This window comes from Vespa crabro, chromosome 8 (assembly GCF_910589235.1).
Source record: "Vespa crabro chromosome 8, iyVesCrab1.2, whole genome shotgun sequence".
Taxonomy (NCBI): Eukaryota; Metazoa; Arthropoda; class Insecta; order Hymenoptera; family Vespidae; genus Vespa; species Vespa crabro.
In genome coordinates this window covers 9,511,640-9,537,948 of record NC_060962.1, presented here as the reverse complement: position 1 = coordinate 9,537,948, position 26,309 = coordinate 9,511,640, and the positions used below count along the sequence as shown (strand labels likewise).

At 45.0% G+C, this 26,309-nt stretch overlaps 2 protein-coding genes across 14 annotated transcripts in view; one reads left to right on the top strand and one right to left on the bottom strand.

Annotated features, from left to right (window-relative positions):
• The window catches only part of LOC124425937 (regulator of G-protein signaling 19), a 62,678-nt gene extending 36,692 nt beyond the window's left edge, over positions 1 to 25,986 (top strand). For 2 of the 6 annotated variants that reach the window (XM_046967045.1, XM_046967043.1), the window contains exons 3-7: positions 14,909 to 15,023; positions 19,030 to 19,424; positions 19,822 to 19,830; positions 20,331 to 20,748; positions 20,868 to 25,986. In XM_046967045.1, coding sequence (XP_046823001.1) covers positions 14,955 to 15,023; positions 19,030 to 19,424; positions 19,822 to 19,830; positions 20,331 to 20,748; positions 20,868 to 21,113 — 1,137 coding nt within the window. In that variant the 5' untranslated portion in view covers positions 14,909 to 14,954 and the 3' untranslated portion in view covers positions 21,114 to 25,986. Of the gene's footprint in view, positions 1 to 13,827; positions 13,958 to 14,908; positions 15,024 to 15,091; positions 17,850 to 19,029; positions 19,425 to 19,821; positions 19,831 to 20,330; positions 20,749 to 20,867 lie in introns of those variants that run through there. The other 4 variants (XM_046967041.1, XR_006942612.1, XM_046967040.1 and 1 more) reach the window with 4 other exon arrangements.
• On the bottom strand, positions 3,878 to 13,527 carry LOC124425933. 8 transcript variants are annotated; one of them, XM_046967024.1, is made up of 8 exons: positions 13,210 to 13,527; positions 9,357 to 9,535; positions 8,928 to 9,113; positions 8,507 to 8,814; positions 7,752 to 8,398; positions 7,357 to 7,671; positions 7,156 to 7,260; positions 3,878 to 5,789 (listed from the first exon to the last, which is right to left on the bottom strand). In XM_046967024.1, the coding sequence occupies exons 2-8, from the start codon at positions 9,451 to 9,453 to the stop codon at positions 4,865 to 4,867; spliced, it is 2,583 nt and encodes an 860-aa protein (XP_046822980.1). In that variant the 5' UTR covers positions 9,454 to 9,535; positions 13,210 to 13,527; the 3' UTR covers positions 3,878 to 4,864. The 8 variants fall into 8 exon arrangements, with proteins under 8 accessions (XP_046822980.1, XP_046822979.1, XP_046822986.1 ...); XM_046967023.1 differs by having other exon boundaries at positions 13,248 to 13,527; XM_046967030.1 differs by having other exon boundaries at positions 3,878 to 5,573; positions 13,248 to 13,526.
• Positions 25,987 to 26,309: the final 323 nt, after the last annotated feature.

Sequence of the window (26,309 nt, the reverse complement as noted above, 5' to 3'; positions counted from 1 at the left end):
AAAGACGCCAATCTCGGGGAAAACAATAGTCGAGGAAAATTCGCAAATACGTTTTTTCCTTTACGAAGTTACGCTATGTATCAGATGAGTCAAAGGAAATGTAAGAAATCGATAAATGAAAATGAAAGGGTACCCCGTTTCGTTTGGTCGTTATCGCTCGACATTTGGCAGGAAGCGGTCTGGCGAAAGATCACCGAGGAAAAAAGCTCGTTCGACGTATCTCGACGAGGGAAATAAAAAGGGAAAAGGGAAAAAAAGAAACATAGAGCGGGAGTTTGGCGTGATGGAAGCGTGCTGGTCGACGGGTCGAACAGAGCGAACGAGGGAAAACGAGGGAGAACGTCGCGCCGATGAAAATCTTTTTGAAAGGGGCCGTTCGTGACTGTCCGTCAGCAATCGCGGACGCGACGGGGTCGAGCAGCAACGATCGCAACGAACGAAAGTTCGTTTGCGAGCCAGCTCGCAAACTCGAACGCGCGATATTCGTGACGACCGAGAAACCGGAGCAACGGCCACGTTCGGGGTCCTATCGAGAAACGAATCGAGAAACCAACGACGACTGTGACATTTAATACGCGTATGTATATGCGCCAGTACCAATTCTCAATACGAATTTCGCCTCGATCCTATAAACTTTTTCTTCCTTCTCTCTGCTTCGGTTTATTTTGTACGTTTTTGAAACTAGTCATGCATTGGGCGAATTCGACGAACGATCCCTCGAATCCTTCAATTTCTTGCCGAAATGAATCTCTCTCTCTCTCTCTCTCTCTCTCTCTCTCTCTCTCTCTCTCTTCCACGATGGAAAGAAAAGAGGCCGTGCTTTTTGGCCTGGAAATTCGATATAAAGAGAAAGCAGTGAGAGGGAGATAGGAGAATATTTCTTCCTCGTAGTCGTTATATGCGTTCTAAGAATTTGTCCGATCAAATCCAACGACTGGTTGGTTTTATATAGATATATCTACGTGTTCGATCTCATTCGTTCGCGCTTCGCAGAGATGTTGAATAACCGACAAACTTGCCAACGTGTCACCGCAAACAAAGGAGACATATATATATATATATATATATATATATATATATATATACATATATATATATGTATATATAAAGGGCGATTTTTTCCACTTTTTGTTACAATTGTGCCGTGTCAAATTAATATTAATTATTATCTGTGGTGTCCGTATTTACGATTATATCGTTCGTCGATCGAAAAAGCTTTCGTTCGAAAAGCTTTTATTTATATAAAATAGGGACGGGGGAGAGAGTGGCGAAGTATATTGCTGGTCTATATTTCACGTTTCACGGAAGAATTACTCGCTCGTCGAACTTTAAAAAACGTCGAAAGCGTTCTATTCGAACACGTAACGGTTCACTTTTTTAACGATTTACATTTATTTCTCGATAGAACGGTCTGATACGCTGTACCATCGGACTATGCACACCGATGATCGAAAAGCGAGCAGTGAAAAATGTCGAACGCGTGTTCGCGATAGGATCTACGAATCGACCAAGGTCTGGGTGAAAGCGCGCGGCCGTTCTCGATAAGCTGATTCATCGAACGCAATTTTAATAACCTCTCCGAGTCCTTTTCCGTCTCTTTGTTTCGCCGCATGTCTTCGTTAACTTGGAGAAGAAAGTTGAAAGAGAAAAGAGAATAGGACGAAAAAGCGCCTCTCACCGCGTCATGGAAACAAATTGCACACTGATAAGATTAGTTTTAGAACGTTGCTATCTCGTTTCGACGAAGCGAGATTACAACGCCGGAAAAGGATGGGGCATTCGTACAAGATGAATCGAATTCGTATCTCTTCCTAACAATTTTTAACCATCACGAAAGTTCGACGACGACGACGACGACGACGAGGAGGAGGAGGAGGAGGAGGAGGAGGAGGAGGAGGAGGAGGAGGGGAAGAGCTCGCGTGACTTTCCTAACTTGATTAGTAAGAGCGATTAGCTGGCTTCGTGACTAACTCGAGAAAATGCGAGAGGAAGGCGACAAAACGCGTTTTACCCTCGCGCGAATCCGTCTCAAAGTCTCTCTCCCTCCTTTTATTCATCCTTTTCTCAAATTATTCGAATCGGAAGAATATCTTCGACTTTCCCATCCTACGAGAACTTCCTTAGCGATAACGATTCTTTCGTTATCTCGAAATAACGTTACCACGTTGGATTTGCATGAGTTGAAACGCGATACGAATAATCGAAAAGACGATACGAGCAGGAAGGCTTAGAAAAGAAAATCTCTTTTATCGCGAACGAATAGCCGAGGCTAAATAATAGAAATCGATTGGATAATACTTACGAGACGAAACGAGAGATAATTCGCCCGAGATATTTCTTTCTATCGTCACGTTTCATCTCTTTCTATCCGCACAGTTTTTTATTATCATCATTTTCCATTATATAATCGTCCCAGGGAGTTGCCATATGGTAACTATATATAGAAAATTGCATGCACGTCGATTATGCGTCTTGTCGCGAGAAGAATTTACATCGTAAAACTTGTGCAACGTTCTAACCGTCTCTTCCTTCTCCCTCTTTGTCGTTCGCTTCTGTGCGAAGCCTTGACACGGCCGCGTCAAAATGTGTACTACGAGTTTGCACGTAATAACAAAGAGAGAGAGAGAGAGAGAGAGAGAGAGCTTTCGTGCTCTATCGAAAGCAGCATCGCTGGCTTGTATATCCGACAAGCGACACAGTCACGAAGGAGTCACGAGAGAGTCACGAGAGAATAATTTTCATCGCTCGTCCGGGACGAGTCTATTCTCGCGGATCGATCCTTTCTCGACTTAGCACGAATTCAGGAGGACTTCATTTTCGAGACAACCCGAGATACGAGCGAGATGCGAGAGAAGCTCTCCTTTTCCTCCTTCTCCCTCTTCTTGTCCCCTCTAGAGTTTATCGAATCGAGATTGGTTTGTTAAAGTTCACCGATCATTTCCGGAGTAACAGACTGTTGGCCCGTGGAAGGGTCGAAGACCGGAGGCGAACGGTTTCAAATTTCATCCAATTATCGACTGTCGATGCCGCCTCGACGACCAAGCTCTCGCTAACTTCGTACGTCGTAGCCATTTCAGAGGATCGATTCGATCTTCTAGAGAGAAGAAAGATTCTATCTATTCTTTGATATGAAAAGAGAAGCAACCATTTTCTATCCATTTTCTTCTTCTTTCTTCCTCTCTGCTTTCTTATTTCTTCGCGTACCTACGCGTATACGCGAGTTCTAACTCGCTTACGCTTGCGCGCATTTTTCGTGTTTTATTTTATCGGAAAACGAGCCACGATTAACATAGCCGTAAGACTGACTCGTTAGATGATTTTTGATGATCATGTTAAAATGATTTTCTCTGGCTAACGAGCGAGGTAACCGATCGCAGCGACGTCTGTAGGCAAATTTCCATCGATTGTTACCGCTCGAACCTTACCGATGTTCGATACGTCAGATTTTTACCAATCTCTTCAGCGGGTAAGATTTTACTTCGTCGTCGAAGAAATCCAAATTATGATTTAACGGGAGATTCGAATCGACCGAGTTTCGATATTTACCTCTAAACAAAACGCAAAAAATGTTAACGAGTCGATAAATCTATTTAATTAGGAGCGCGATAACCATCAACGAAGGCTAAATGAAAGATACACGGTTTCGATCTTTTCAACGATTCCAAGAAAACTTTTGCAGAACGTCAAATCTTGTCGAAAATTTCAAATTAGATTCTTTCTTATTATTCGATGAAGAGGAAGAAAGGAGAAACCAGGAATAAGCCAGCAGAGAGGAGAGGAGACAAATGCGATGTGGAAAATGATAGAAATGAAGGAACGAACGAACGAACGAACGAACGAACGAACGAACGAAAAAAAGGCTTAACACAGTAGTACGTAAAGTATAATAGACGTAATGTATTTAATGTAATAACGTAAACAAGATAATGGTTTTGTACAAATGGTTTATATGTATAAAAGTCATTTTCAGCAGCGAGCGCGATATGGAAACGGCACGACGGCTGAAATTTCGATCTATTACGAGTGGGTTCTCGCGAGATTATTCTCCTCGTATATCGAAAGGAGAAAGGGCTCGCCGTTGGGTAAAAAGGAAAGGAGATTACACGATTACAGATGGACGAAGACAAATGCACGAGAACATCGAATGGGCACGAATATAAAACATTAAATCCCACGCTTTCGTATTTGAGCTTTTCCCAAGCTTTCAATTTTTTTCTTCTTTTCTTTTTTTTTTTTCTTTTTCTCTTTTTTTCTCTTTTTCTCGTTTTCTTTCCTTCCTTCGCAATAGAGATCATATCGTAAATAACCCTACACCGCTTTTCGAATTGGATTAATTTTCAATTAACCTTCGTCAACTTAACTTCGCCTTAAATAGCTATTCTCTCGTTGTAGCCTTGCAAACATTTTATATCGCGATCACCCAATCAAGAATAGATATATACGTATTTACAAGCGCCTTTTTTTATCGTTTAACACTGAACCTGTTAATCGCGGGGCTGGACTCGAGTTACAAAGGTTTTACTCTTATTTAAAGAAGAAGAAAAAAAAAAAAAAGAAAAAAAAAAGAAACACAGAAAGTCCTCCTCCTATTCTTTTTCAATCGACCATCCAAAGTTTCCTAACCTAATTTTATTTTTATTCAATCAAATGTAATCGAGTCGAAATAAATTTCATTCATTTGCGATAGAAACACACGCTCACCGATCGAAAATTTCCTCCCCGGTAAACAGGCTAAAAGATAAATGCGGTACGCCATCTCGTTGAGATTTGCCCGCTTATTAATACTATTCGAATAATCTTATGAATTAGAAGAAAAGGAATCGATTTCGCAAGTCGTTTCAAAATTCGAAAGATACGCCGAGCGTTATCTGTGGTAGTCGTAGCTCGTATTGGTAAAGAGCGTGGCCTTGAGCGTGATCGATGAGAGAGACGCGTAATGCGAAACCTCCGAGTCGCTGTCCTTTTTCGAGCTTTTCCTCCTCTTTTTATCACTTTTCTCACTTTTCTCACTTTTATCGTGTCTCCAGAGTCTGTGAAGTGTCAAGGAAGCCTTGGTATGATAAGGCTTGTAAGTGGACGATGTGGACGCGAGCGCATCGTCGGGACACATGCGGCACTTGAGAAGTCTCGGTGCGAGTAACCTTTCGGCCGAGCCTTCGCCAGGATCCTCGGCCGGGCCTTCGTCAGGATCTTCGGCTGGGCCTTCGCCAGGATCTTCGTCCGGGCCTTCGCCAGGATCTTCGGCCGGGGCTTCGCCAGGATCTTCGGACGGGACTTCGCTAGAATCTTCTAAGCAACTTTTCTTTCGATTTTTCATTGCTTTTCCCTCGCTTACATCGGTCTCACTTTCGAAAGGTCTCTTCTCCTTCGGTGGATCGCTCGAAAATATTATCGGTTGCTCTTCGTCTTCAACCTCGCAACCGACAGCCTTCCTCGGTTGTCTCTGCTTCCTGGATCGCCTCTCGCTCGGTTTCTTCTCCTCGCTATACCGCACCTCGCGAAGGCGTTCCAAGTTGATGGAAAACGTGGAATAGCTCTTTCCGTCGTCGGGAAAACTTCGGTGATAGTTGATGCTGCACGTAAAATGACGATTAGACGTTAAGACCGAATCACGATCACGAGAAACGCTTTCGATATCGCTGACGCGACCATATTCGCCGCAGTCCTTGTCCTCCCCGTTGTCGTGCTCGAGTCTTTCGAGGTCGAGAAGACCTCGAGACCTTCGCCTCTCTTCCTCCAACGGATATGCCATAGTCGCTGCAGTTGCAGGTGATTTTACCATCTCGTGGCTGCAACCACCGCGGCACTGTTCCATAAGTTACGTTCGCGTCATTTTTCTATCAATTAATCAGCATCCGTCATACGACGAGATAAAGACACATAAGAAGGGAAAAGTCAGATATAGACAGCGAGCGAGCGAGCGAGCGAGCGAGCGATCGAGCGAGCGAGCGATAGAGAGAGAGAAAGAGAGAGAGAAAGAGAGAGAGAGAGAGAGAGAGAGAGAGAGAGAGAGAAAGAGAGTGAGAAAGTGTGTGTGTGAGAGAGGGAGAGCGAAAAGGAAGATAAGAAAAATCAAAAGTGAAACATCTAGGTAGGAAACCAACATATTCTACGACATCGAAAGCTGAAAGAAGCGTGCAATTCCGATTAAAGAAAATGTCGCAAAAAAATGACGCGAGAACGTAACATAACATGGAGGACAGGTGATGCTGGAGATAGAGCGGGTAGCACAACAACGAAGGACGAGTCGTGCGTTCGAATACCATGCGACAGGTCACAAAAAATGAGGCATACACCGACGAAATTTTTCTATATTAATACTTTTTTTTTGTCCCACGTCCCGTATTTTTTGTGACCCATCGTCGATCGTTCAACGATAAAAGTAAATCTTAAAATAGAAAATTGAAGAAAAATAGGAAAAATAAATTGCTCATGCATTCGTACGTGCTCTACGACCAACGGCATTAGCAGCCTGTGTGCTAGCCTGCGTACGCGCGTCTGTCGTTCGGCCCGACAAGAGAATTTATGTTTATCAAAATTTGTCCTCAAAATAAAGAGAAAGAGAGAGAGAGAGAGAGAGAGAGAGAGAGAGAGAGAGAAATAGATCGGTAAATGCAGAAAGACAGATAGAGACAGCGAGAGACAAAACGAGATCATTCAAATGAAATAAAACGCGTTAATGCGAGCCCGAGCTTTATCAACTATGCACATATTTATTGACAGCATAAAAGGACGAAATGTCAATTAGCGTGACATCGGAACGTCGGAATTTTAATCGATCGTAAATAGGTCGAAAGCCGTTCCTACACCCCCTTCCTATACCTCGACACAATATTCGCACGTAGCGTATGTTATTCGTTGAAAGGTAATCGTTCATCGTTCATATCGGCACGATAAAATCCGCGTGAACGTATTTGCGTACGCGCGAGGCTGTTCGTGAGATTAGTTTGTTAAAAAGAAAAGAAAGGGGAAAAAAACAAAAAAAAAAACAAAAAAACAAAAAAAAAAGAACAAAAAACAAAAAAACAAAAAAGAAAATATAAAGAAAAAAACGGGGATTAGAGGAGCAAATACCGAAAATACCGGAAAATAAAGAAACTCTATAACGAAAGCGAATAGAATGAGTAGCAAAACTCGACACCGCTATCGGCTTACCCGAGTATAGTGGTCGGTGGTATTACGGTGGTAGCAGGTGTGATCGCCGGCGCCGGTGCGGGGAAAACCGGTGGACCAGGTGGCGGTCGTCCTCCAGCAGCGGGACTGTAAATTAACGGAGAATCGTCGATAATTAAGCTTTACGTTCCGTACGATTCGATAGCGCATGAAAATAAACGCGTGAAAGAGAAAATATCTTACTGAATGGGCTGTTGCTGACGATTGGTAGGCGGTGGCGCGGCTTGTGCCGTCGAGCTCGTAGCCGGTGCGTTGGCGCTGCTAACGCGATGTACGTGCAATTGATGCATCTGCAACTGCGCGGCGTCTTCACCGAGGAAGGAACATCTCGAGCACTGTCTTCTGTTGTGTACCTTGAGCACGTGCGTTGAGAGACGCTCGGCACGTGCCGCTTTGTACTCGCAAAGCATGCAAGCGAACGGCTTCAAGTGCGTATTCAGATGACGCTTTAGGCACCAATTATCGACTCCGCTCCACGAACAATAGCTACAGGTATACCTATGCAACTCGTATAATTATCTCGTTCGTACAAACTGGTTCGTAGGCGATAGTTAGGTACGTAAATATCTCTACGTTACCTTCTTTCTTGGGCTCCTTTCGAACCTCCCTTCAAATGACTTTTGCTGTTGCAGCCGCCATTTTGTACTCTTCTACCCGTCCCACAGTTGTTTCCATCCGGTTGCATAATACCTGGCGCCGGCATAGTCGTTGCTTGATATATGCCTGTCGTACCCGCGGTCGTACCAGATCCAGGATTAGGCTGCAATTGATAACTTTTGTTGCCATTGTAATTGGACGAATACGTAGCGTGTTGCTGCTGTTGTTGTTGCTGCTGCTGCTGCTGCTGCTGCTGCTGCTGTTGTTGTTGTTGTTGTTGTTGTTGTTGTTGCTGCTGCTGCTGCTGCTGTTGATTAGCATTATTACCGGTAGGCGTTGCATTCGCGTCCTGTTGCAATGGCTTGGGAGCGGTCGTTCCGGCCGGTCTTCTTATTCTGGACAATTCGTAGCCGTGCTCACGGTGCATACGGAGAAAGTGTTTCTTCACGTGATCGGCACGATTGAACGGTTTGTAGCAAATGTAACAATGGAAGGGTTTTTCCTCACGGTGAATATTTTCATGACGCGTGTATAGGTCCCGTCTATCGGTACCGTAGGGGCAATACGGACAAGTATATCTTTTGCTGCTGGCCGATGTCGTAGCCGAAGTCGGCATCGTTGCTGAGTTCTACAATGAAAATCGGTAAAAAGATAGATAGATAGATAGAGTAGCGCACTGAAAAAAAAGAAAAGTAAGGTAAAATGTAAGGAAAGAAATGTGTAGTAGGCGATTTACCTGATGTAGGTGTTGCGGCGCTGGGGCGGACGGTAATTCTTGCAAAAGAAAGGTCGAGGTCATCGGTAATAAAGCGGCAGGTACGGTCTGCGTTTCCTGAGTCCTCCGGGAAGGTGGCGCAGCCGTTTCCGCGCGTTCCCTCAATCTTTCCAAATAGGATACGACTTCTTCGGCCTTGAGCTCCGTCTGCATATAATCCTTACGAGGCGAATGGTGTCTGTTTCTGCTGTCGTCGGCGAGAATCCTCGACGAGTGTAGTTCCATAAAATGTTCAGCGACCTCTCGTGGCCCACCTCCCATAACGTCGCCTATTTTTACACAAAATTTACTACGAGAAAAAGTTTAATACGACCGACGTAAGATTTTCGTCGACCGTATTATAATACCGTAGTATAATACATTGAGGGAGCAACGAACGTACCGCACTCGTAGCATCTCCATGTTGCCTTGCCGGCGTGATAAGCAGCTATTCGGCTGCCATCGGTGCCTTTAAGAGGTTCTTCCTCGCAAGTCCAATTACCTTCGTCGCTTCCGTCCGTACCATTTCCGGTGTCCTCGTCGTTCTTGTACGATACGGAGGTCTCGAATTCGTTTTGCACGCTCGAAGCTACAATACAGCCAAACAATGTGAAAACAATGGCAAATAGAATTAGAAGGCGACCGTAGAAGGAAGAAAACGAGTATATGGGAACACGATATTTGATCATCGTATTTGCTTCTAGAGATAATAATATAGAATCGATTTTATATATTGACCAAATACATAGATAATATAAGAAAAGTGAGATATAGAGAGGGAGAAAGAAATTTTAAATCGTTCTCGATATAAACTTAGTCGATAAATTTATACTTCTGTGATCCGGATCCTCGCCGTAAAGCTTCCGAGTAATTTCCTTGAACATATCCTCGTAGCAGTCCAACCTGCTAACAGTACCGCTACCCTCCATCTTTGAAGTCCTCAGTGGTCGGCCACTATTCCTGGAACAATAATCCTTCCCTCGCGATGGTCGTTATACAGGGCCCTCCTACCTGCATACAAAGTCGTCTTTGTAAACTCTGACAAACGGGGAAAGTCCAAAATGCACGAGACATTCTCTCTTTGTTGGTTATTAACGTTAGAAAACCCGATTCTCTTATAAATAGTGACTCATGCAACGAGAAAGATAAAACGCAATCGTGGTTGGAAAATTAAAGGGCGATCGGCCATGCTAGCCATTCTCTCTTTGTTTAGGTTCTTTACGTAGAAATGAAAAGCAATGCTTTATGCGTACTGTCCGCGTCGTAGTTGTCGTGGTCGGAAAAGCAAAAAAGGACAGGAACTATGTCATCGTTGCCCTTCTCGAACGCCCGACTTCGGAGGGTACGATTAACGAGCTGTCGCACTTTTTATCTATGTCCCGGAAAGAAGCGCGCTTTCCATCAGTTCGAAAGCTCGAAACGGCACTTTTGCGAGATTACGTTTCATCTCGTGACGGCGGCTGTTTCTTTAAATCGGCTTTTCTCGCGAACTCGTCGAGTAGAGGAAAGAGGAAACAAATTATCTCTACTAGGTAACACGCTTGCTACGTCCGTAATATCGTTTCTTCTAGACAAGCACGAAAGTAACGTTAAGAGATGATCTTGGGAAATAAAAGAAAGTAGGAAGATGGAAAAACAAAACTATCCTTACAGACTCGAGAATAGTAAAGGCCGGAGGGATGGGGCGAGGAGGCCGGGGGAAAATATCCTACCCCGTAAAATATTATCGAAAGGACGAGCCTGCAAAAGTGTCTTATTATCTTTACAGGTAGTACCGTAAAACCTTAACGGTACGGCAAAGACCCGCTGTAAATAATTTCGACAAAAACTGGGTCCCACCCATCCTCAATTTCTCCATTATTTTTTCAATATTTTATTTTTACGAAAGAGAAAGTGTTCGATTCTATGGAAAGTTATGAAAAACATCTTAGTTATGCTTACTCTCGAGAGAAAAGGAAAAAAAGGGAATGTGAGAGAGAAAAACTTTTCGATGGTTTCTCGACGTCGAACGTTTCAAAAGCGAAAGGGGTTGGAATTTTTCAAGCGAGTTTAGACGAAGGGGAATCGGCTCGTATCCTCTAATTCTCACGCGGCTGCCTTCAATTCTCTCTCTTTCTGTCTGTCGGGGGCGTGTTTCGGAACGGCTGGGAAGGTCGACGAGGCGTTGCGCGCGCGCGCGCGCGCGCGCCCGTACTCCCGACCACACGGCCGAACATGTTGGGGACTTGGAACCGCGAATTCTCTCTCTCTCTCTCTCGGTAGAGAAGAAAGGCGCTAACGACTTCTCTTCTAGCGGCTTCCCGAACTATAGTGGGATTAGAGTCGAAGTAGTTAGACGAAGTATATACGAGGTCGCAACCACCATCCAGCCACCGCACACCGTCGTGTGTAGCTTCTATACGATTACGACGACGACGACGACGACGACGACGACGACGACGACGACGACGATGTGGTGATTTCGAAGGAAGGCAAATATGGAAGCGAGAAGAAAGATAGTTGAAGCGTAAAGCAAATCGATCAGCTATTTACTACTAGAGGGACAAATTTCTCTTTTTCGAGAGTAGAAAAGAAAAAAGAAAAAATAGGGAGAAAAGAAATATTCATCGAGCATCCCTCGGCATTGATATCTCGTAGCTCGAGAAAGCAAGTATTTAAATATACATACTTACGTAAGCCACGGAAGGGAAGTAAACCTATCAAAAAGAAGTCTCGTAAGATCGATCGTACGGATCGAAGAGGGTAGTTCGGAAGGAAGTCGGACGATCTCGTAGAAAAGAGAGAGGGTGGTTAAGTGCACCGGTGCGTGCGCCGTGTACTCTAGAGAAGCTCGAGGAGGGACCTCGCTAGTATTGATCGTGCTCGAGGAAAAAGGAGGGGAAGTAGGAGAAAGAGAAGCTCTCCCTGGCCATAAGTCCCACTTTCTCTCGTACGTAGGTACACGAGTAAGTTGTACGCGCTTGCGCGTAATGACAAGAGTAGGGGCAAAGGAGGGTACGCAAAACGGTAGGTAGAGAAGAACCGAGAAAGGACAAGGGCTGAGTTCTCTTCCCCTACTTTTGCTAGAGAAATAAATCAATATTCCCCTACGACGTCGAGCCCGTGGAAACGACAGATGTTTCGCTGAATTGCCCAGGAAGAGAAAGGGGAAAGGAAGACTGAAGAGTTTTGTCCCGTTAGTCGAATGAGAGCCACTGCTGGAAGGAAAACGGTCGACGATGAGAGAGGAACTCTGGCCGAGGGAGTTGCGTGGGGAGAGTGGAAGAGAAAGGCAAAGTGGGGAAGGGGGGAGGGAGGGAGGGCGGGAGGGAGGGAGGGAGAGAGAAAGACGCACGCGCGCGCGCGCGCGCAGTACGCCATTCAAATTCATCCGGAAATTATTGCCGGCTAGGCCAAGGACGGTAGAGAGCAGGTCTCCCTCTCGTCTCGCTCTCCATCGAGGAAGAGAGAGAGAGAGGCGCGCGCGCGCATACACACATACACACACGCACAAGCGCACGCACACATAGACACGCGCGCACACACATGGATGCACGGCTATGAGGGAAGAGAGAGAGAGAAAGAGAGGAACTCTCGTGAAAGAGAAGAGAGTGAAACGTGTAGGAGGATTCTCTGGTCGGTCGGTTGGTCGGTCGGTCGGTCGGTCGGTCGGTCGGTCGGTCGGTCGTTCGGTCGATCGGTCGATCGGTCGATCTGGCGTCGGCCGCTGGCGTCGGCCGCTAGCGTTGACGACGCACGCACGAACGAAAAGGAGGCGCTCTCGGCGCCGTTGTCTTGCTCGCGATTCCAAATAGAACGGCAAAAGTTGTTCGGAATCGTGCGTTTTTGAAATCGTTTTCGTATTTTTTGACGTTATTTATGTCGCCGTCTCGTCCGAGTTCTCTCATCATCGCGTCCAAGTTATCGAGATATACGCGATAAGCGCGCTACGACGATCGTCCCTCTCCTTTTCATCCTCTCTCTCTCTCTCTCTCTCTCTCTCCTTGTCGAGATATATACAGAGCTCACGATATATGGACGGGCCCAGAGGCGCGCGCGCGTACTCTGCGACGCGCCGTCGCCAAGAACGGAACGCGCATCATCGACGTGAATCCTCTTCCTTTCAACGCGACCTATCGAGAATCAAGATTTCTTCCTTCTCGCGAGCGAAAACAACACGCGAAGCAAACACACTGATAGGAAAACACAAGGAAAGACACTCTACACGACACTCCTCGACAACGCGTTGCGACAGCACGACACACGGACGAATATGACGCGACCATCTTCTCTTTCTTTCTTTCTCACTTTATCCATTTATCTCTGCGTGACCACGCGGAACTACGAATAATACCCGTAACTCTTCTTCTTCTTCTTCTTCGTTGTTTTTTCTTCTGTTTTTTTTCCTCTACTCCCTCTTCTTTTTCTTCTTCTTATTATTATTCTTCTTCTTATTCTTCTTCTTCTTCTGCTTCTTCTTCTTCTTCTTCCTCCTCCGTCTCCCGTCTCAAGGAAAAGTAACAGAGTGCGCGCAATCCAGAGATATATACAGAAAGAAAAAGAGAGAAAGAGAGAGGGAGAGAGAGAGAGAAAAAGAGAAAGAGAGAGAGAGAGAGAGAGAGAGAGAGAGAGAGAGAGAGTTGAAGAAAGCAAGAGAGAAAAAGCGGCAAGAGAGATGCTCGTTACACTCGATCGCTCGTACTCACGTTTATACGTCGAAGAACTTGGAAAGGAAGACACAAACCTGGGATGGAAATGGTTGTTGGAGAAAACGTTATGCTGAGTTCGGTTGCAGGTTGTTTCCTCGACGGCAGCCGGGTGGCGAGTGGGTGGGCAGGCGGGGTGGCAGGCGGACAGAAGTGGGTGGCTCCGGGTGGCTTGGGAGCTCGAGCGCCGTGTGGGTGGTGGGAGTGGGGTGAGGGAACCCAATACCACCCTTCTCGCCCATTCAATCCTGCAGTATTAGGGGGAGCAGCCGAGCCTGTTCCTCCTCCTCCCCCTCGCCCTCCCCCTCTTCCTCCTCCTCCTTCCCGTCCCTTCCCTTCCCACTCCCTTCCCCTCCATCACTAGTGCCACCTCCTCCTCCTCCGACACTCCCCACCCCCACCCTCCCACCTCCACCCAGCCAGGCTACGTCCAACGACGAAGACGACGATGACGACGGATGGACGACGAAGAAGGCTCTTTGTGCGTGAGTGCGAGCGCGTAGGTGTGTACTCGCGCACACGCTCCTTTTCCCACTCCTCTGACCCCCTTCCTCTGCGTCCCTTCTCGCTCTTTCTCTCTCCCACCGCTTCCAGCATACGCTCGCCCATCCGTCCATCCGTTCGCACGTGTTCGGTGTAGCAGCAGCAGCAGCAGCAGCAGCAGCAGCAGCAACAGCAGCAACAGCAGCAACAGCAGCAACACTGGCAATGACGACTGCCTGGCAACTCAGGGGCGGATTTTATACGGGTAAAGGGCTGTTATAAGGGACAAGGACGAAGGAAGGAGTTTTTCCTAGACTTTCTAATCCCTATGGGACAAAGGTCTTTTCAATGGTTCTCTTGAAAATCGTAAAAAGAAACTTCCTTCTTTTCGTATCGAAAGAAAAGCGAGCTTTGAAGAAGATGAATATCAAATGTCTTTCTTTTCGTTTCTCCGATATCCGCCCGTAATCGTTCCGTAAAGATCTTTCGCAACAAAATGCCAAAATGTTTTATCGTAAAAAAAGACGCTTCTTTAATCGATTCTAGCGTTCTATTTTTTCTTTTTTCTTTTTTTTTCTTTCCTTCTTTTTATTCAAATTATCTTACCTTACGTTTGATCAAATATCCGTATATTAATACACGTCGTAATAGCGTATTAATTAGCGGTAGACGATTTTACAAAAGCATTTTATTTAACGATGTAACTGTTTTATCGATCCTTCTTACGGTCGGTATTATCGGCTCGTTCCCTTTGTCGGTAAGTTTACTCTGTCGGTAAGTTGATACAAGCCTCGTCGATAGTCTCGACTCGATTTCTTCCATCGATAAAAGTAGAACTCTTCTATTATCCATTTATTTTTTAAAGGGCGATCGACGAGTATTATAATATATACATACGCTGTCTTAAAATACATACGCGATGAGTAAAAAGAAATGTATGAAAACGTATGCGAATGTACGTATTTGAAACTAGAAAGGCACGAAATTTTTCGAATATTTTCAAACGTGAACAGATCCACCGTATAGAATTACTTACGCGAGCGACGTACGATAATAAATAGGATCTGGCTAATAATAAAACATCGATTATATCGGTGTCAGATATATATTTTACATCAAAGAGCAAAAAGTTCGATCAAATCGGAATCAGTTTTTCGTTGCGTAAACGAAAGAAACGTAAGTATTCATATTCTTACGGAATTTTCTTCATTTTCAGTTGGTTAAAGCGGCTACGAGATAAAAGTAGATGGAAGAAAAAGAAAATGAGGAAGAAGAAAAAGATAATAAATAAAAAAAGATGTCTCTCGATCGCGAGGAGGGTCCGCTTTTACGTAAGTATGTGTTAAACGAAGATCGATTAACATCTCCCTATCGAATATAAGCGATGTGCGACGGAACAACATGCTCGGTTAGCGTTACGTTGCCACAGAGAACGGTTTACGAGGATGAACACGGACGTCAGTTGGTACGTCACATCGGGCGAGATGCGCGTGGTTGGCCGTCATCGTGCAAATAGGATCATTCTTCTTGCTTGCAGGTTCTTGACGTCTCTCGCCTATAGTCTCAAACGAAAGGAAAAAGCATTTGTCTCCGGAGAATGCATCTTTTTCTCTCATCGTAGGATCTATGAGAAATATTAATGAATACGATTCTACAACGGTAGGATGAACCTATTAGGATCTTTCTCTTTTTAAAGTATTATGAAAAGCGCGGTGATAAGAGCTCCCGAGGTCATTCGCATTCACGACCGTTCGTGGAAGAAGCGGAGCGCGAGGGAGACGCGTGTTACGATCGGCGTCGGCGTCGGCGTCGGCGTCGGCGTCGGCGTCGTTGCCTTTCACCCGCGAGGGAGAGAGAGACGAAGCGCAGTGGTGGTCGTAGCGTCGCGTAAGCGCGTGACCGCCATATTGCCCGAACTCTCTCTCTCTCTCTTTTAGATACGAAGAGAGCTCGACGTCGAGGAGGACGACGACGACGACGACGACGACGACGACGACGACGACGACGACGGCGACGACGACGGCGACGACGACGACGACGACGACAGGGACGAAGACCTGGACTTCTCGAGTCGATGTAATATCCGATCTATCTCGATGCCCTCGTCAAGAGTTTACCTATGTGAACAGAGTGAAACGTGCTGGAAGAAAGAAGAAAAGCAGAAAATATCAATAAAGATGCTGCAAGAGAACAAGATATAAAGTAGAAAGGCCGAATCATTGTATTTTTCGTGCCTTCTTCATTCTTCAAATTTACCAGCATCGATCATTTGGATTTTGACGAAAAAATAAAAGAAAAGCGCATAGGACCGGCTAAAGATGAATTCCTGGCGCGAGGATGCGTAGCTGCGTGGATTACTTATTCGATGAAAAATAAGAAAAAGTAATAGTCGAATTTCGTGAAAAAAAAGTGGTGAAAAATCAAGAATTTTCGTTATTCAGGAGAGATAACTCCTGGAATCCTCTTCCTTGCGTTCTACAGCGTGACAGTGCCGCGAGCTCCTCTCTCCCTCTGGTCTCGACCTCTGCCAATCAATAACCGACAGACCGACTTGCTCGACGTCGCTCTACTATTCTCTTTCTCTCTCTTTCCTATCTTTTACACGTACCTCTCTCTCTCTCCTCCCCCTCCCCCTTTCCACAAGCCACACGCATGTTTTCCTTCGCTCCTTTAGGCAAACGATACGCGTGGAAGTAAAGAAGACGGTGCCTGCAAAACAGTAAAACTAACTACAGTTTGCAGAAGAAAACACGGAACAGCGGAAGGAAGTAGCGACGACGAAGAGGAGAGAGAGAGAGAGAGAGAGAGAGAGAGAGAGAGAGAGAGAGAGAGAGTGTACGAGGGAGGAAGATAGAAAGAGAAAAGTGGTGTCGCGATAGGCCTAGCGCCTGGTCGTTCGCGCCAGCGCCCTGAGCGCCTCTTTCTACGACCACGGAAAACCTATTTTTACTCTGTTAACGGAACGGAGAACTCGAGAAAGAGAGAGAAAGAAAGAAAGTGTGAGAAAGAGAGAGAGAGAGAAAGAGAGAGAGAGAGAGAGAGAGAGAGAGAGAGAAAACGAAGCACACGGTGTGCTTTGCCACCCACGCTCACCTACCACGAAAAGAAGAGACCACTAGGCAGCACGATCCGTCGCTCTGACAGAGGCCGACGGCACCGCCATCGGCGACTCCCTGAACGCCTGGCCGCGCCTATCGGACACGTAAACGTGTCGCGCGAAATCTCTCTTCCGGCTGCTGCATCAACGTGATATCTTTTAATCGGCACCCTTCTTCGTGTTCCATTTTAGTGTCTTTGTGATATCACATATATACTTTCTTTCGACTTGAGGTGATAGAACGCTTTCTCTCTCTCTCTCCCTCCCTCTCTCTCTCTCTCTCTCTCTCTCTCTCTCCTTCTCTCTCTTTCTTCCTCTCTCTTTCTTCCTCTCTCAGTCTATTTCACTATACCTCTCTCTCTCCTTTTTCTCCTCAAATATCTATCTCCGAAGAAGGGGAGTGGAGAGTAAAGATTCAGGTCCACGATGGAAGATAACGAAGAGATTCAAAATCGCGACGAGTCCGTTCGCGAGGTATACCATTGAAGAAAGAAATTTCTCTTTCTGAAGAGAAAAGAGAAGAGAAGAAGAGAATAAGAAAGAATCATGATCGGTGTATGTGTCAATTTGTTGTTGTTGTTGTTGTTGTTGTTTTCGATGGTAGCAATGGTGGACCTGTATCGAGCCTGAACAAGACAACGGACGCGTGTTGCTCTTCCGGTATCCGCGTGAGAAAGCTCATCAACCCCTCTCTTCGTATTGTACGAGAAAAGAAGAGCGAGCTGCCATCGTCGTTGCCATCGCCAAGAGCATGCGGGCTTCGGGCGAGGCCCCACGACGAGCAGCCGGCCTGGCCGGTGGACCAGGATAAGGGATACTTTGACGGGACGTTACTCCGCTTATCGCTACGGGAGTCAACCCACGATCGCCTACGCTTTCTTTCTCTCTCTCTCTCTCTCTCTCTCTCTTTCTCTCTCTCTCTCCCTCTCTCCCTCTCTCTCTCTCTCTCTCTCTCTGCCCCTTAAAAGCACCTGCGCATTCGTCGCCCTACATCCTTTAGGATCTTAAGGACGCGGGAAGCGAGCTGGTCTCGCTCTCGCTCGCATGGAAAATGATAGAGGTGAGAGATTCGATGGTCGACGAGCGTCGACCCTTTTATTATCTTACCTCGATATTTTATTTTCTAAAGCGTAGGCAATTCTTGGAAAATCCATTGTAAAATGTAAAAAGTATCGTAAGGAAGTTGCTTCGTCGAATCTTCGTTGACGAAGGCGTGTCTCTTGGTAAACTCGTAGAAGCGACTTTCACGCGTGCTCTCGTTATCGCGCGAGAGCGGCTTAAAACGGATCTACGATATACGATGAAGCGTAAAAATAAAACACACGTACATGCGTTTTATGTACGTGAGCTTGTAAGAGGCCACCTCTCCTGATCGTTTTTCCTCAAGCTCTTTTGTTTTTACGCCGTTCGAACTGGCGCGCACGCGTCCGATACGTATGGAGCTTTCCACGTTCCACGAATTCTCCCAATGAACCGAATAGCTATAATCTTTTACTATCGTAATCATAATCATTTTTGATTTCCTCGTAGCACGTGCGATCCCTCGAAAGCGGATATATCAGGAGATTGGACAATGAAATTCAAATGCGATAATGCAAACGGTAGGACGATCCGCGCGCGATAGCTTTTAAAATACGAGATAATCAATAGGCGCGCCTGAGTCTACCGCTATGACAATCCTATTCGAACTAATTGCGAGCCCTTTGAGTATTTACGTGTCAATTATCGTACGGTCAACTGCTTTCAATTAGACCTTCCTGCATCGTTTCTTCCAGTGACGTTGGTTTTTTCGAACACGCGAGGAAAAGAAAAATATATATAAAAAGAAGAAGAGCGGAATCATTTCAATTTTCCATCGATTACGATTCAAGCGCGTGCACGATAGCGCACAGTTGACCGGAGTCGAGAATCGTTTTTCTAAAGCCTAGACTCAACGACGAACGAATCCTGAGCACTTAAACGCTTCGCTAAAGATTCGGTCCTATCGAAAATCGAAGCTTACCGAAAATAGAATAATCTATAAATTAACGAAACAATGCATCGAGGGTGACATCGAGATATTTGCCGCTTGATTCTAACATTATCTGACTTTGTACAGCATATATCTACTCAAAATGTTATAATTAATTTCGACTATTCGTAATTCGAATGAAAAAACGGAATAAAAAGGGGAAAAGAAAAAAGAAACAAAAGAAACAAAATTCGTCGAATGTAAGCCGATAACTTATAAATGTCCTCAGATGTCGAGTGCCGGCACAATGGGAATTGGCGTTAGCCATGGAACAGCAGGAGGAAACGACGGTGTAACGAGCAGTTGTCGTCTTCGAGCTCAAAGTCAGAACCAGGCATCGTCCTCGCAACACGGCAACCCACAGCAGTCGTCTCAGCAGTCGTCTCAACAGTCGTCTCAGCAATCGTCTCAGCACCATCACCACCAACAACAACAACAACAACCACCGTCGCAGCAATCGCAACAGCAGCAGCAGCAGCAGCAGCAGCAACAACAACAACAACAACAACAACAGCAAACGCCGTCGTCGCAGCAGGCGCAACAACGTCAGGGAAATAGGTTCATAGGCCGCTCGAAAAAGGACAACTGTTGCCTCTGCTGGTGCTGTTGCTGTAGTTGCTCGTGGTATTATCGTTTCTTTCTATTTCCTCGTTTCCTTTGGGCTCGATCGATACGTCAACTGCGCGCAAGCCGTGCCCGTCCACTTCTTTAGACGTCCGTTCGATAGAACGAAAATCAAATACAATGAAATAACGTCTATTATCCGTACGAACGTAATTTCGTTGTGTCGTAAAGATCGAATCCGATCGCTCATCAACGACGAGCACAAGTACTTACGAACGAGCGGAGACACGGTATACATACTATACACCTATATGCATTTTGCATTTCTCATCGTATCGTCGCTTTGTCACTCTCCCGTATCGTTTGTTCATTGTGCTCTCGAAGATAACCATGACCTATTTAGTAGCGAACGACGCTTTATCCACGTTTCTCTTTCTCTGTTTCATGCCGCACGCAGGAACAAATGGTAAGCAAAAGTCGATCGGTGTCTCTTCGTTTACTTACGTATACCAACATGTCGTGTATGATGCACTCGACAATAGAGCGGGCCGCTGTAACGCGATGGATCCGTAGGTTTAGAAAGATACAGAAGAGAGGGAGGGAGAGAGAGAGAGAGAGAGAGAGAGAGAGAGAGAGAGAGAGAGAGAGAGAGAGAGAAGGGTCGCGGTATCGATGAAAATCAATGATGCGACGTTAAACGGATATGACGTCAGGGTAGTCATCTGGGGTACGCTAAAGAATGTTTACCGTTTACGCGAGTCTCTATTCGTCCGTCGACAAAGCTAACGCGCTTCTTTAGGCTTCTTTTATTATCGTTATAAACATCTCAACGTACGAGACTCGCGAAATAATCGCCGAGATAAAATATTATCTTTTGTAATTTTCCTTCGGGAGGAGAATGTTGAGACAATTTTTCTTAACGATTCGATCTCTGATAACGACTAACAACGTGCCCGATGACAACAGTTTGGCGGCGGTCGGCGGAAATACGGTTGGTGCTGGCGGAGGAACTGGCGATCAGAGTAAGAAGAAGGGCAACGTTGGTATCGGCGGTGAACACGTGGGTGGCCTCGGTGGTGATCACGGTGGCTTTACCGCGGGCAACGGGCTGGACGGACTCGACGGTCTCGATGGTCTCGACGCTTCTACGGAGTGCTGTAATTTCGAGGAGGTCAGATCTTGGGGCTCGTCTTTCGACAAGCTCATGAGAAACGCGGCAGGTCGTAAGCTTTTTCGAGAATTCCTTCGTAGCGAGTACAGCGAAGAGAACATAGCATTTTGGCTCGCTTGCGAGCAACTCAAACGCGAGAGCAATCCGGAGAAGATCGAGGAGAAGGCTCGATTCATTTACGAGGATTACATATCCATACTCTCGCCGAAAGAAGTGAGTTGATTTTAATATTCATTTAAACCCCCTTGTTTCTCTCTCTCTTTCTCCCTCTCTCTCTCTCTCTCTCTCTCTCTCTCTTTCTCTCTAAATGCTCCTTTGAATCCTTGAAACAGGTGAGTCTGGACTCGCGAGTACGCGAGATCGTTAATCGCAACATGGTGGAACCAACGCCGCATACCTTCGACGAAGCCCAATTGCAAATCTACACGCTGATGCACCGGGACTCGTATCCCCGATTCGTCAACAGCGAGATTTATCGACGAGTAGCGAAATTGAACAGCGGGCCACCGAGTCCTACGAGTGGTTCCGAACAAGACCACGTCGGTGGAAAGTCGAAAGGCAAGAAAGGAACGACGTAATCGCGATCACGGCCGATCAGCCGATTGGACGTCGTACTCTTATCCAAAAGCGGAGATACCAGCGAGATCGCAGTCTCCTCTTCCTTCGGCTTCTTCCAAAGAGCTAAACGAAGATGAAAGCAATTCGATCGGAAATAAAGAAGGAGGAAAGCGAGGGGAGGAGGAGAGGGAGTGAGAGATAAAGAGAGGCCGTGTCGAATCGTGTCTAAGAGAGCTTTTCGGAGCCATCCTTCTTCGGTGGCCATATGTCAAAAAAGAAAAAAAAAAACAAAAGAGAACGCGATGCGAAGGACAATTGCGAAAACATGATCGCGAATTAACGAACGAAGAGCCGTACGATCTTTTTTTTTGCTCTTTCGCTCCTCGAGGATACGCGAGAATACGAAGATTAGCTATCTTTCTCTCTCTCTCTCTCTCTCTCTCTCTTTCTCTCTCTCTCTCTCTCACTCTCTCATTCTCACTCTCTCATTCTCTCTCTCTCTCTCTCTCTCTCTCTCTCTCTCTCTCTCTCTCTTTCTCTCTTTCTCTCCTTGCGTCTCCTCCTCTTTCGCGGACGATGGGCGCACGTTGACACTGCCTTGGAAACAATGCGCAATTACGATATATGTATAGATGGATACATGTGTCGTTGGTGCCAAAAGCGACCGAAAGAGTACCGCTCGTCGGGACGTGATAACGCGATTTTGGTATTTACCAAGTTACGTCGAAGGAAATGCTTGAAATTCTCGATTTGTTTGCGGGAATGGCATCGTCGAACGACGACGTCATCCTTTCAATAGCACTCTCCGATTCAATTACCAGTAGAGTACAGGATGAAATTGATGGAATCGAGGATGGAAAAACTGGAAAAAGATACGAGAAGAAGGAGAGGCAGAAAAGGAGAGGGAAAAGTAAAAAGCAGAAAATAATAATGAGGTGAGGATATAGAAGAAAAAATAAATTCTTTTCGCGCTATCGATGCAATTTCGACTTTATTCTAGTCTACTTTGCGAGAAGAAGAAGGATCCATTTTCACGATGGATACCAGGCTATTGCCCACGAGATACCGATCGAAGCGGAAACTTGTCATCCATTACCAAAAAAAATTCTAATCATTTTCGTCTAAGAATCGTCATGCGCGTAGAGACACGAAAACGTACAAGAGTTCATTCGAGATCTTGGGATTAAAAGAAGAAGGAAAAGAGGAAGAAGAAAGGCCTAAAACGGGACAAAATTCTCTGGATGTCCGCTGGAATCGATGCTTCAGACCCGATCGATCGGGATGCGCGCTCTTGTTCGCGATCCGACGAAAGGAACGAGGATGCAAAGGGCCGAATAAAATTATATAAGAATACGCACGATTCAATCAAGATTTTATGCGACTTTATATACCTATAGTATACATATATGTGCGTGCGCGTTTATACATATATCTCTGCAGGGTGTCTCATTTGAATTTATTCGTGCGAACATCATTGGAATTATTATCAAGAGATTTAATATACGCGACGGACGAAGTAAAATGAGACATTTTGTACATGTATATATATCGTGATTACGCGTGCAATCATGTTTCATCGTTTGCAAAACAATCCTTTTCTTAGAGACGATTTCTTTAAATCGGGCTGTTCACGAACCAGCGCACCAATCGTAACTTTTTAATTAGCTTCCTTTCGCGAAAAAAAACGTCCATTTTCTATGGAAAGGGAGTAATCGGCGAGTCTACTCTTGCGTGCTTTTTCTAACGATAATTTTTCTATCAAGCTTATCGAGAGAAGCTCCGTTATACGATTCGTCTACGTTACGACGCTTCGTATCATTCCGTTTTTATGACGAGAACAAAGTGAACGGCTAGATTTAATGGCATCGTTTCTAATGGAAAAAAAAAGACAGACGCTCTCTAGTCGTAACGTGCGCTTCCGCGCGCATAGATATATAGACGCATACACACGTACCTACATACTTCATACCTACCCACTTAGTCCTACTTACGTAAATGCGTAAATCCATAGAAAGGAAGGAAGGAAGAAAGGAAGGAAACGTCGTCTGTCGTACGAAATCGATGAGAAATAAGAGAGAGAGAGAGAGAGAGAGAGAGAATGAAGAAGGCGCGGAGCCAAGCACACGCGCGCCTCTCACAGTCAGTCACAGTGTTTGACTACTGCCCTGTAGATAATATCGTAGATAGGTACAATGATTATACGATAAACGAGAAGAATGAATTATTATATAAACGTGTACGCACAAGTTCAAGGTACGCAGGGTGCGAATCAGGGGACGCATGCGAAAAATCTTTGTAATTATCGATATACAAAGATTTGTATATTCATAAGTATGTATGTATCTATTCGAAACGAAAAATAGTCCGATACGAATTTTCTCGTAAAAAAAAAGGGAAAGTAAGAGAAGGTGAGAAGGTTCAAAGATATCCATCGTTTGTTCCCATCTTCCTTTCCTTGGTGCTCTTCTATGTGCTCCTCAAGGTGCTCCTCAAGGTGCTGCTCGTTAAAAAAGGAAATTGAGATACGCGAAGATGCGCTTACGAGAAGAAGAAATAGATATATTTATGCTTGGTCGATATCGAAAGGGAAAAGATACGTATTTACTTTTCGAAAATCTTGCGTAATTTTTTTTCTTTACGATGTATACCGTAGCAAACGAGTCTTTCCCGTTACAGGATCAGTTCTCCTCAACGCATGTTAGTTGGTCGAACGTATCGCGAAATGGACGAACGAACGAACGAACGAACGAACGAACGGACGAACGAACGGACGAACGAACGGACGAACGAACGAACGAACGAACGAGTGTTTCAAAGAGGGAAAGAGCGAAACATTTTTACCCCACCTTCGTCTTCTCGCTAATAAACGCACAAATTTTCTCAATCCTCGTTCCTTTGCTTCTTTTTTCTCCGCGCAGTCTTTTCGAGAGATAGAGAGAGAAAGAGAGAGAGAGAGAGAGAGAGAGAGAGAGAGAGAGAGAGAGAGAGAGAAGAGCGTTTGCGAATTGCTCTCGATCGACTCCCTTCGATCCTCAGGTCCGCGTTCGTTCTTAATAAATATGCACGTCGTGGTGTATCGAAAAATATCGCTAATTACATTTTCTACGAGAGGTAGCTGCAAAGATCTGCGACGGTACCTAATCTTCTTCTCCTTCTTCCGTATATACTCCATTTCCTTATTCCTCGATGTATATTCCAACGTTTCGACGCAAACCACTTCTGGGACCATTGTTCTACATAATACATAGAAACATACAAGGACGCGCGATATTATCGGAATTGAAAAATAAATCTAAGATGACGATGACGAAGAAAGTCGCGCGTTAATGGGTCGTCGTTACGTTAAGCAGCAATAACGTTCGCGAAGCAAATCAAAAAGGTTTTGCAAGGCGAAAGGATATTTGAAAATTCCCCATTTCTTTTTTTTGTTCGTGCTAATCTGTCACATTGTCACATTATGTACGTTTGAAATAAAACTTTTCGAATATCGTGTTTTCAAGTGGCCAGATCTTACCAACTCATTCGCCTCTTCTTGCTTTCTTTCTTTCCCTCTGTCGTTCGTTTGCTCGTCGAATTTGCAGCTACCTGTCATAATTGTATGTATGTAGGTACATACGTTCACCGTACTTAACACTTAAATCGAATGGTCGAAGAAAAGAAAAGTAGCTCCGAAATCGCACGTCAACGTCCTTAGTCTCGTAATTTCATCGTATCGTCTTAAGGACTCTGACTATAAATCCTTCAAATTTACGCCTTTTCCACGATTATCGTATAATTAAGACTTTATATCGCACGATCATTATTCATCGTTCGATTTCGGACAACGTGTCGCAAGCAGACGAGTTTGCAAGCATCAAACTTTATATGCGTACCAATTCGTCGAGACATTAAAAAGACGTCCTTAAAACACGCGGTCACACAGATGGTAATCACACGCGCGCATAACACATACGCACATATGCGCGCGCGTTTCTGACTCGCGTATCATAAGGTTCATCCGCACTTGTACAACATAGTATTCCTTGATATTGTATATACGCGTACACACACACACACACACACACACACACACACAGAGCGTTCGATCGCGTCTATTACATCGAACACTCGGTATATCTCTTTAGTGTACAACTAACGTAACCCTGCGTCATTGGTGTTGGCGGTATACGGGTATACGTGGGACCGTTTGAAAAAAAAACAAAAACAAAACAAAAATTAAACGAAAGAAAGCGGCCACGCAATTTTCAAAGTGAGAATAGAATAAAAATAAAAGCCAAAGAAAATATGAAATACTTAAAAGTGAAAAGATGCAAAAAATCGGCGTTGCTTTGCCGATTAGACATGTCGAGGGTTGGATTTACGTAATTGTTCCAAATAAACTGACAAAGAGAGAGTATTCAATTAAAGAGAGAGAGAGAGGGGAGAGCGGAGAGGTGAGAAGGAAGGGGAATATTATCGATCGTGGAGCGAAACGCGCGAGATGATTCACAGTGCGAACGAGTCGGTCGTTCGAGAACACGTTGCCTCGTGGTATTCCTTGTCGGGCATCTTTTCGTTTTTTATCCGTCTCGAACGTTCCACCGTCGATTCTCAACCCTTCGCAGCTTGCCCTCTCTCTCTCTCTCTCTCTCTCTCTCTCTCTCTCTCTCTCTGTTTGATCATGAAAAAGCTATCTGCTACTTATAAAATAATAGCATTTTTACATCAGTACCTGGTAGAAACATTGGGATTCGATGGAATCTCGTGTCGAAGGTACGCAGCAACTTGAAAATAATAAAAATCCAACAACTCGATCGCGCATACACCTATGACAGTATGAAAACGAACAACGCATTTATATATAAAACATTGTAAAGGCACAAAAATTTTATCATTAAAGGCGCTTCGACTCGATTTCTTCGTCGATTTGTCTCTTTACTTACGATTTTCTTTCTTTCTTTTTTTTTTTTTTAAACAGCAATTTCACCGCTTTCTTTCGAAAGAAATTATCTTACTAGGATAAAACGAAGAGGCACGCTAGGTGAAAGATGGCGCAACCTGTAAATTTCGGTGAAATGGTCACAGGGTAAAGTATATATTTACGGTCGTTCGTATTTCTACCATCAGAGAGCATTCGATTGATTTCCAGCTTGAAAGTAAGTATTGCGAAGGCACGTTGATGACTTTTGCTTTCGCGATAATAAAATTATAAGGATTTTTGGAAGCATCGTGCTTTT

What these genes read in the sequence shown, in the direction of transcription:
- LOC124425933 (XM_046967024.1), bottom strand. Translation starts at nt 9,453, where the DNA reads ATGGAGGGTAGCGGTACTGTTAGCAGGTTGGACTGCTACGAGGATATG. An exon ending in AAAGGAGCCCAAGAAAGAAG is followed by an intron (nt 7,672 to 7,751) that starts GTAACGTAGAGA and finishes CGAGTTGCATAG; the next exon opens with GTATACCTGTAGCTATTGTT. An exon ending in CGTCAGCAACAGCCCATTCA is followed by an intron (nt 7,261 to 7,356) that starts GTAAGATATTTT and finishes GTTAATTTACAG; the next exon opens with TCCCGCTGCTGGAGGACGAC.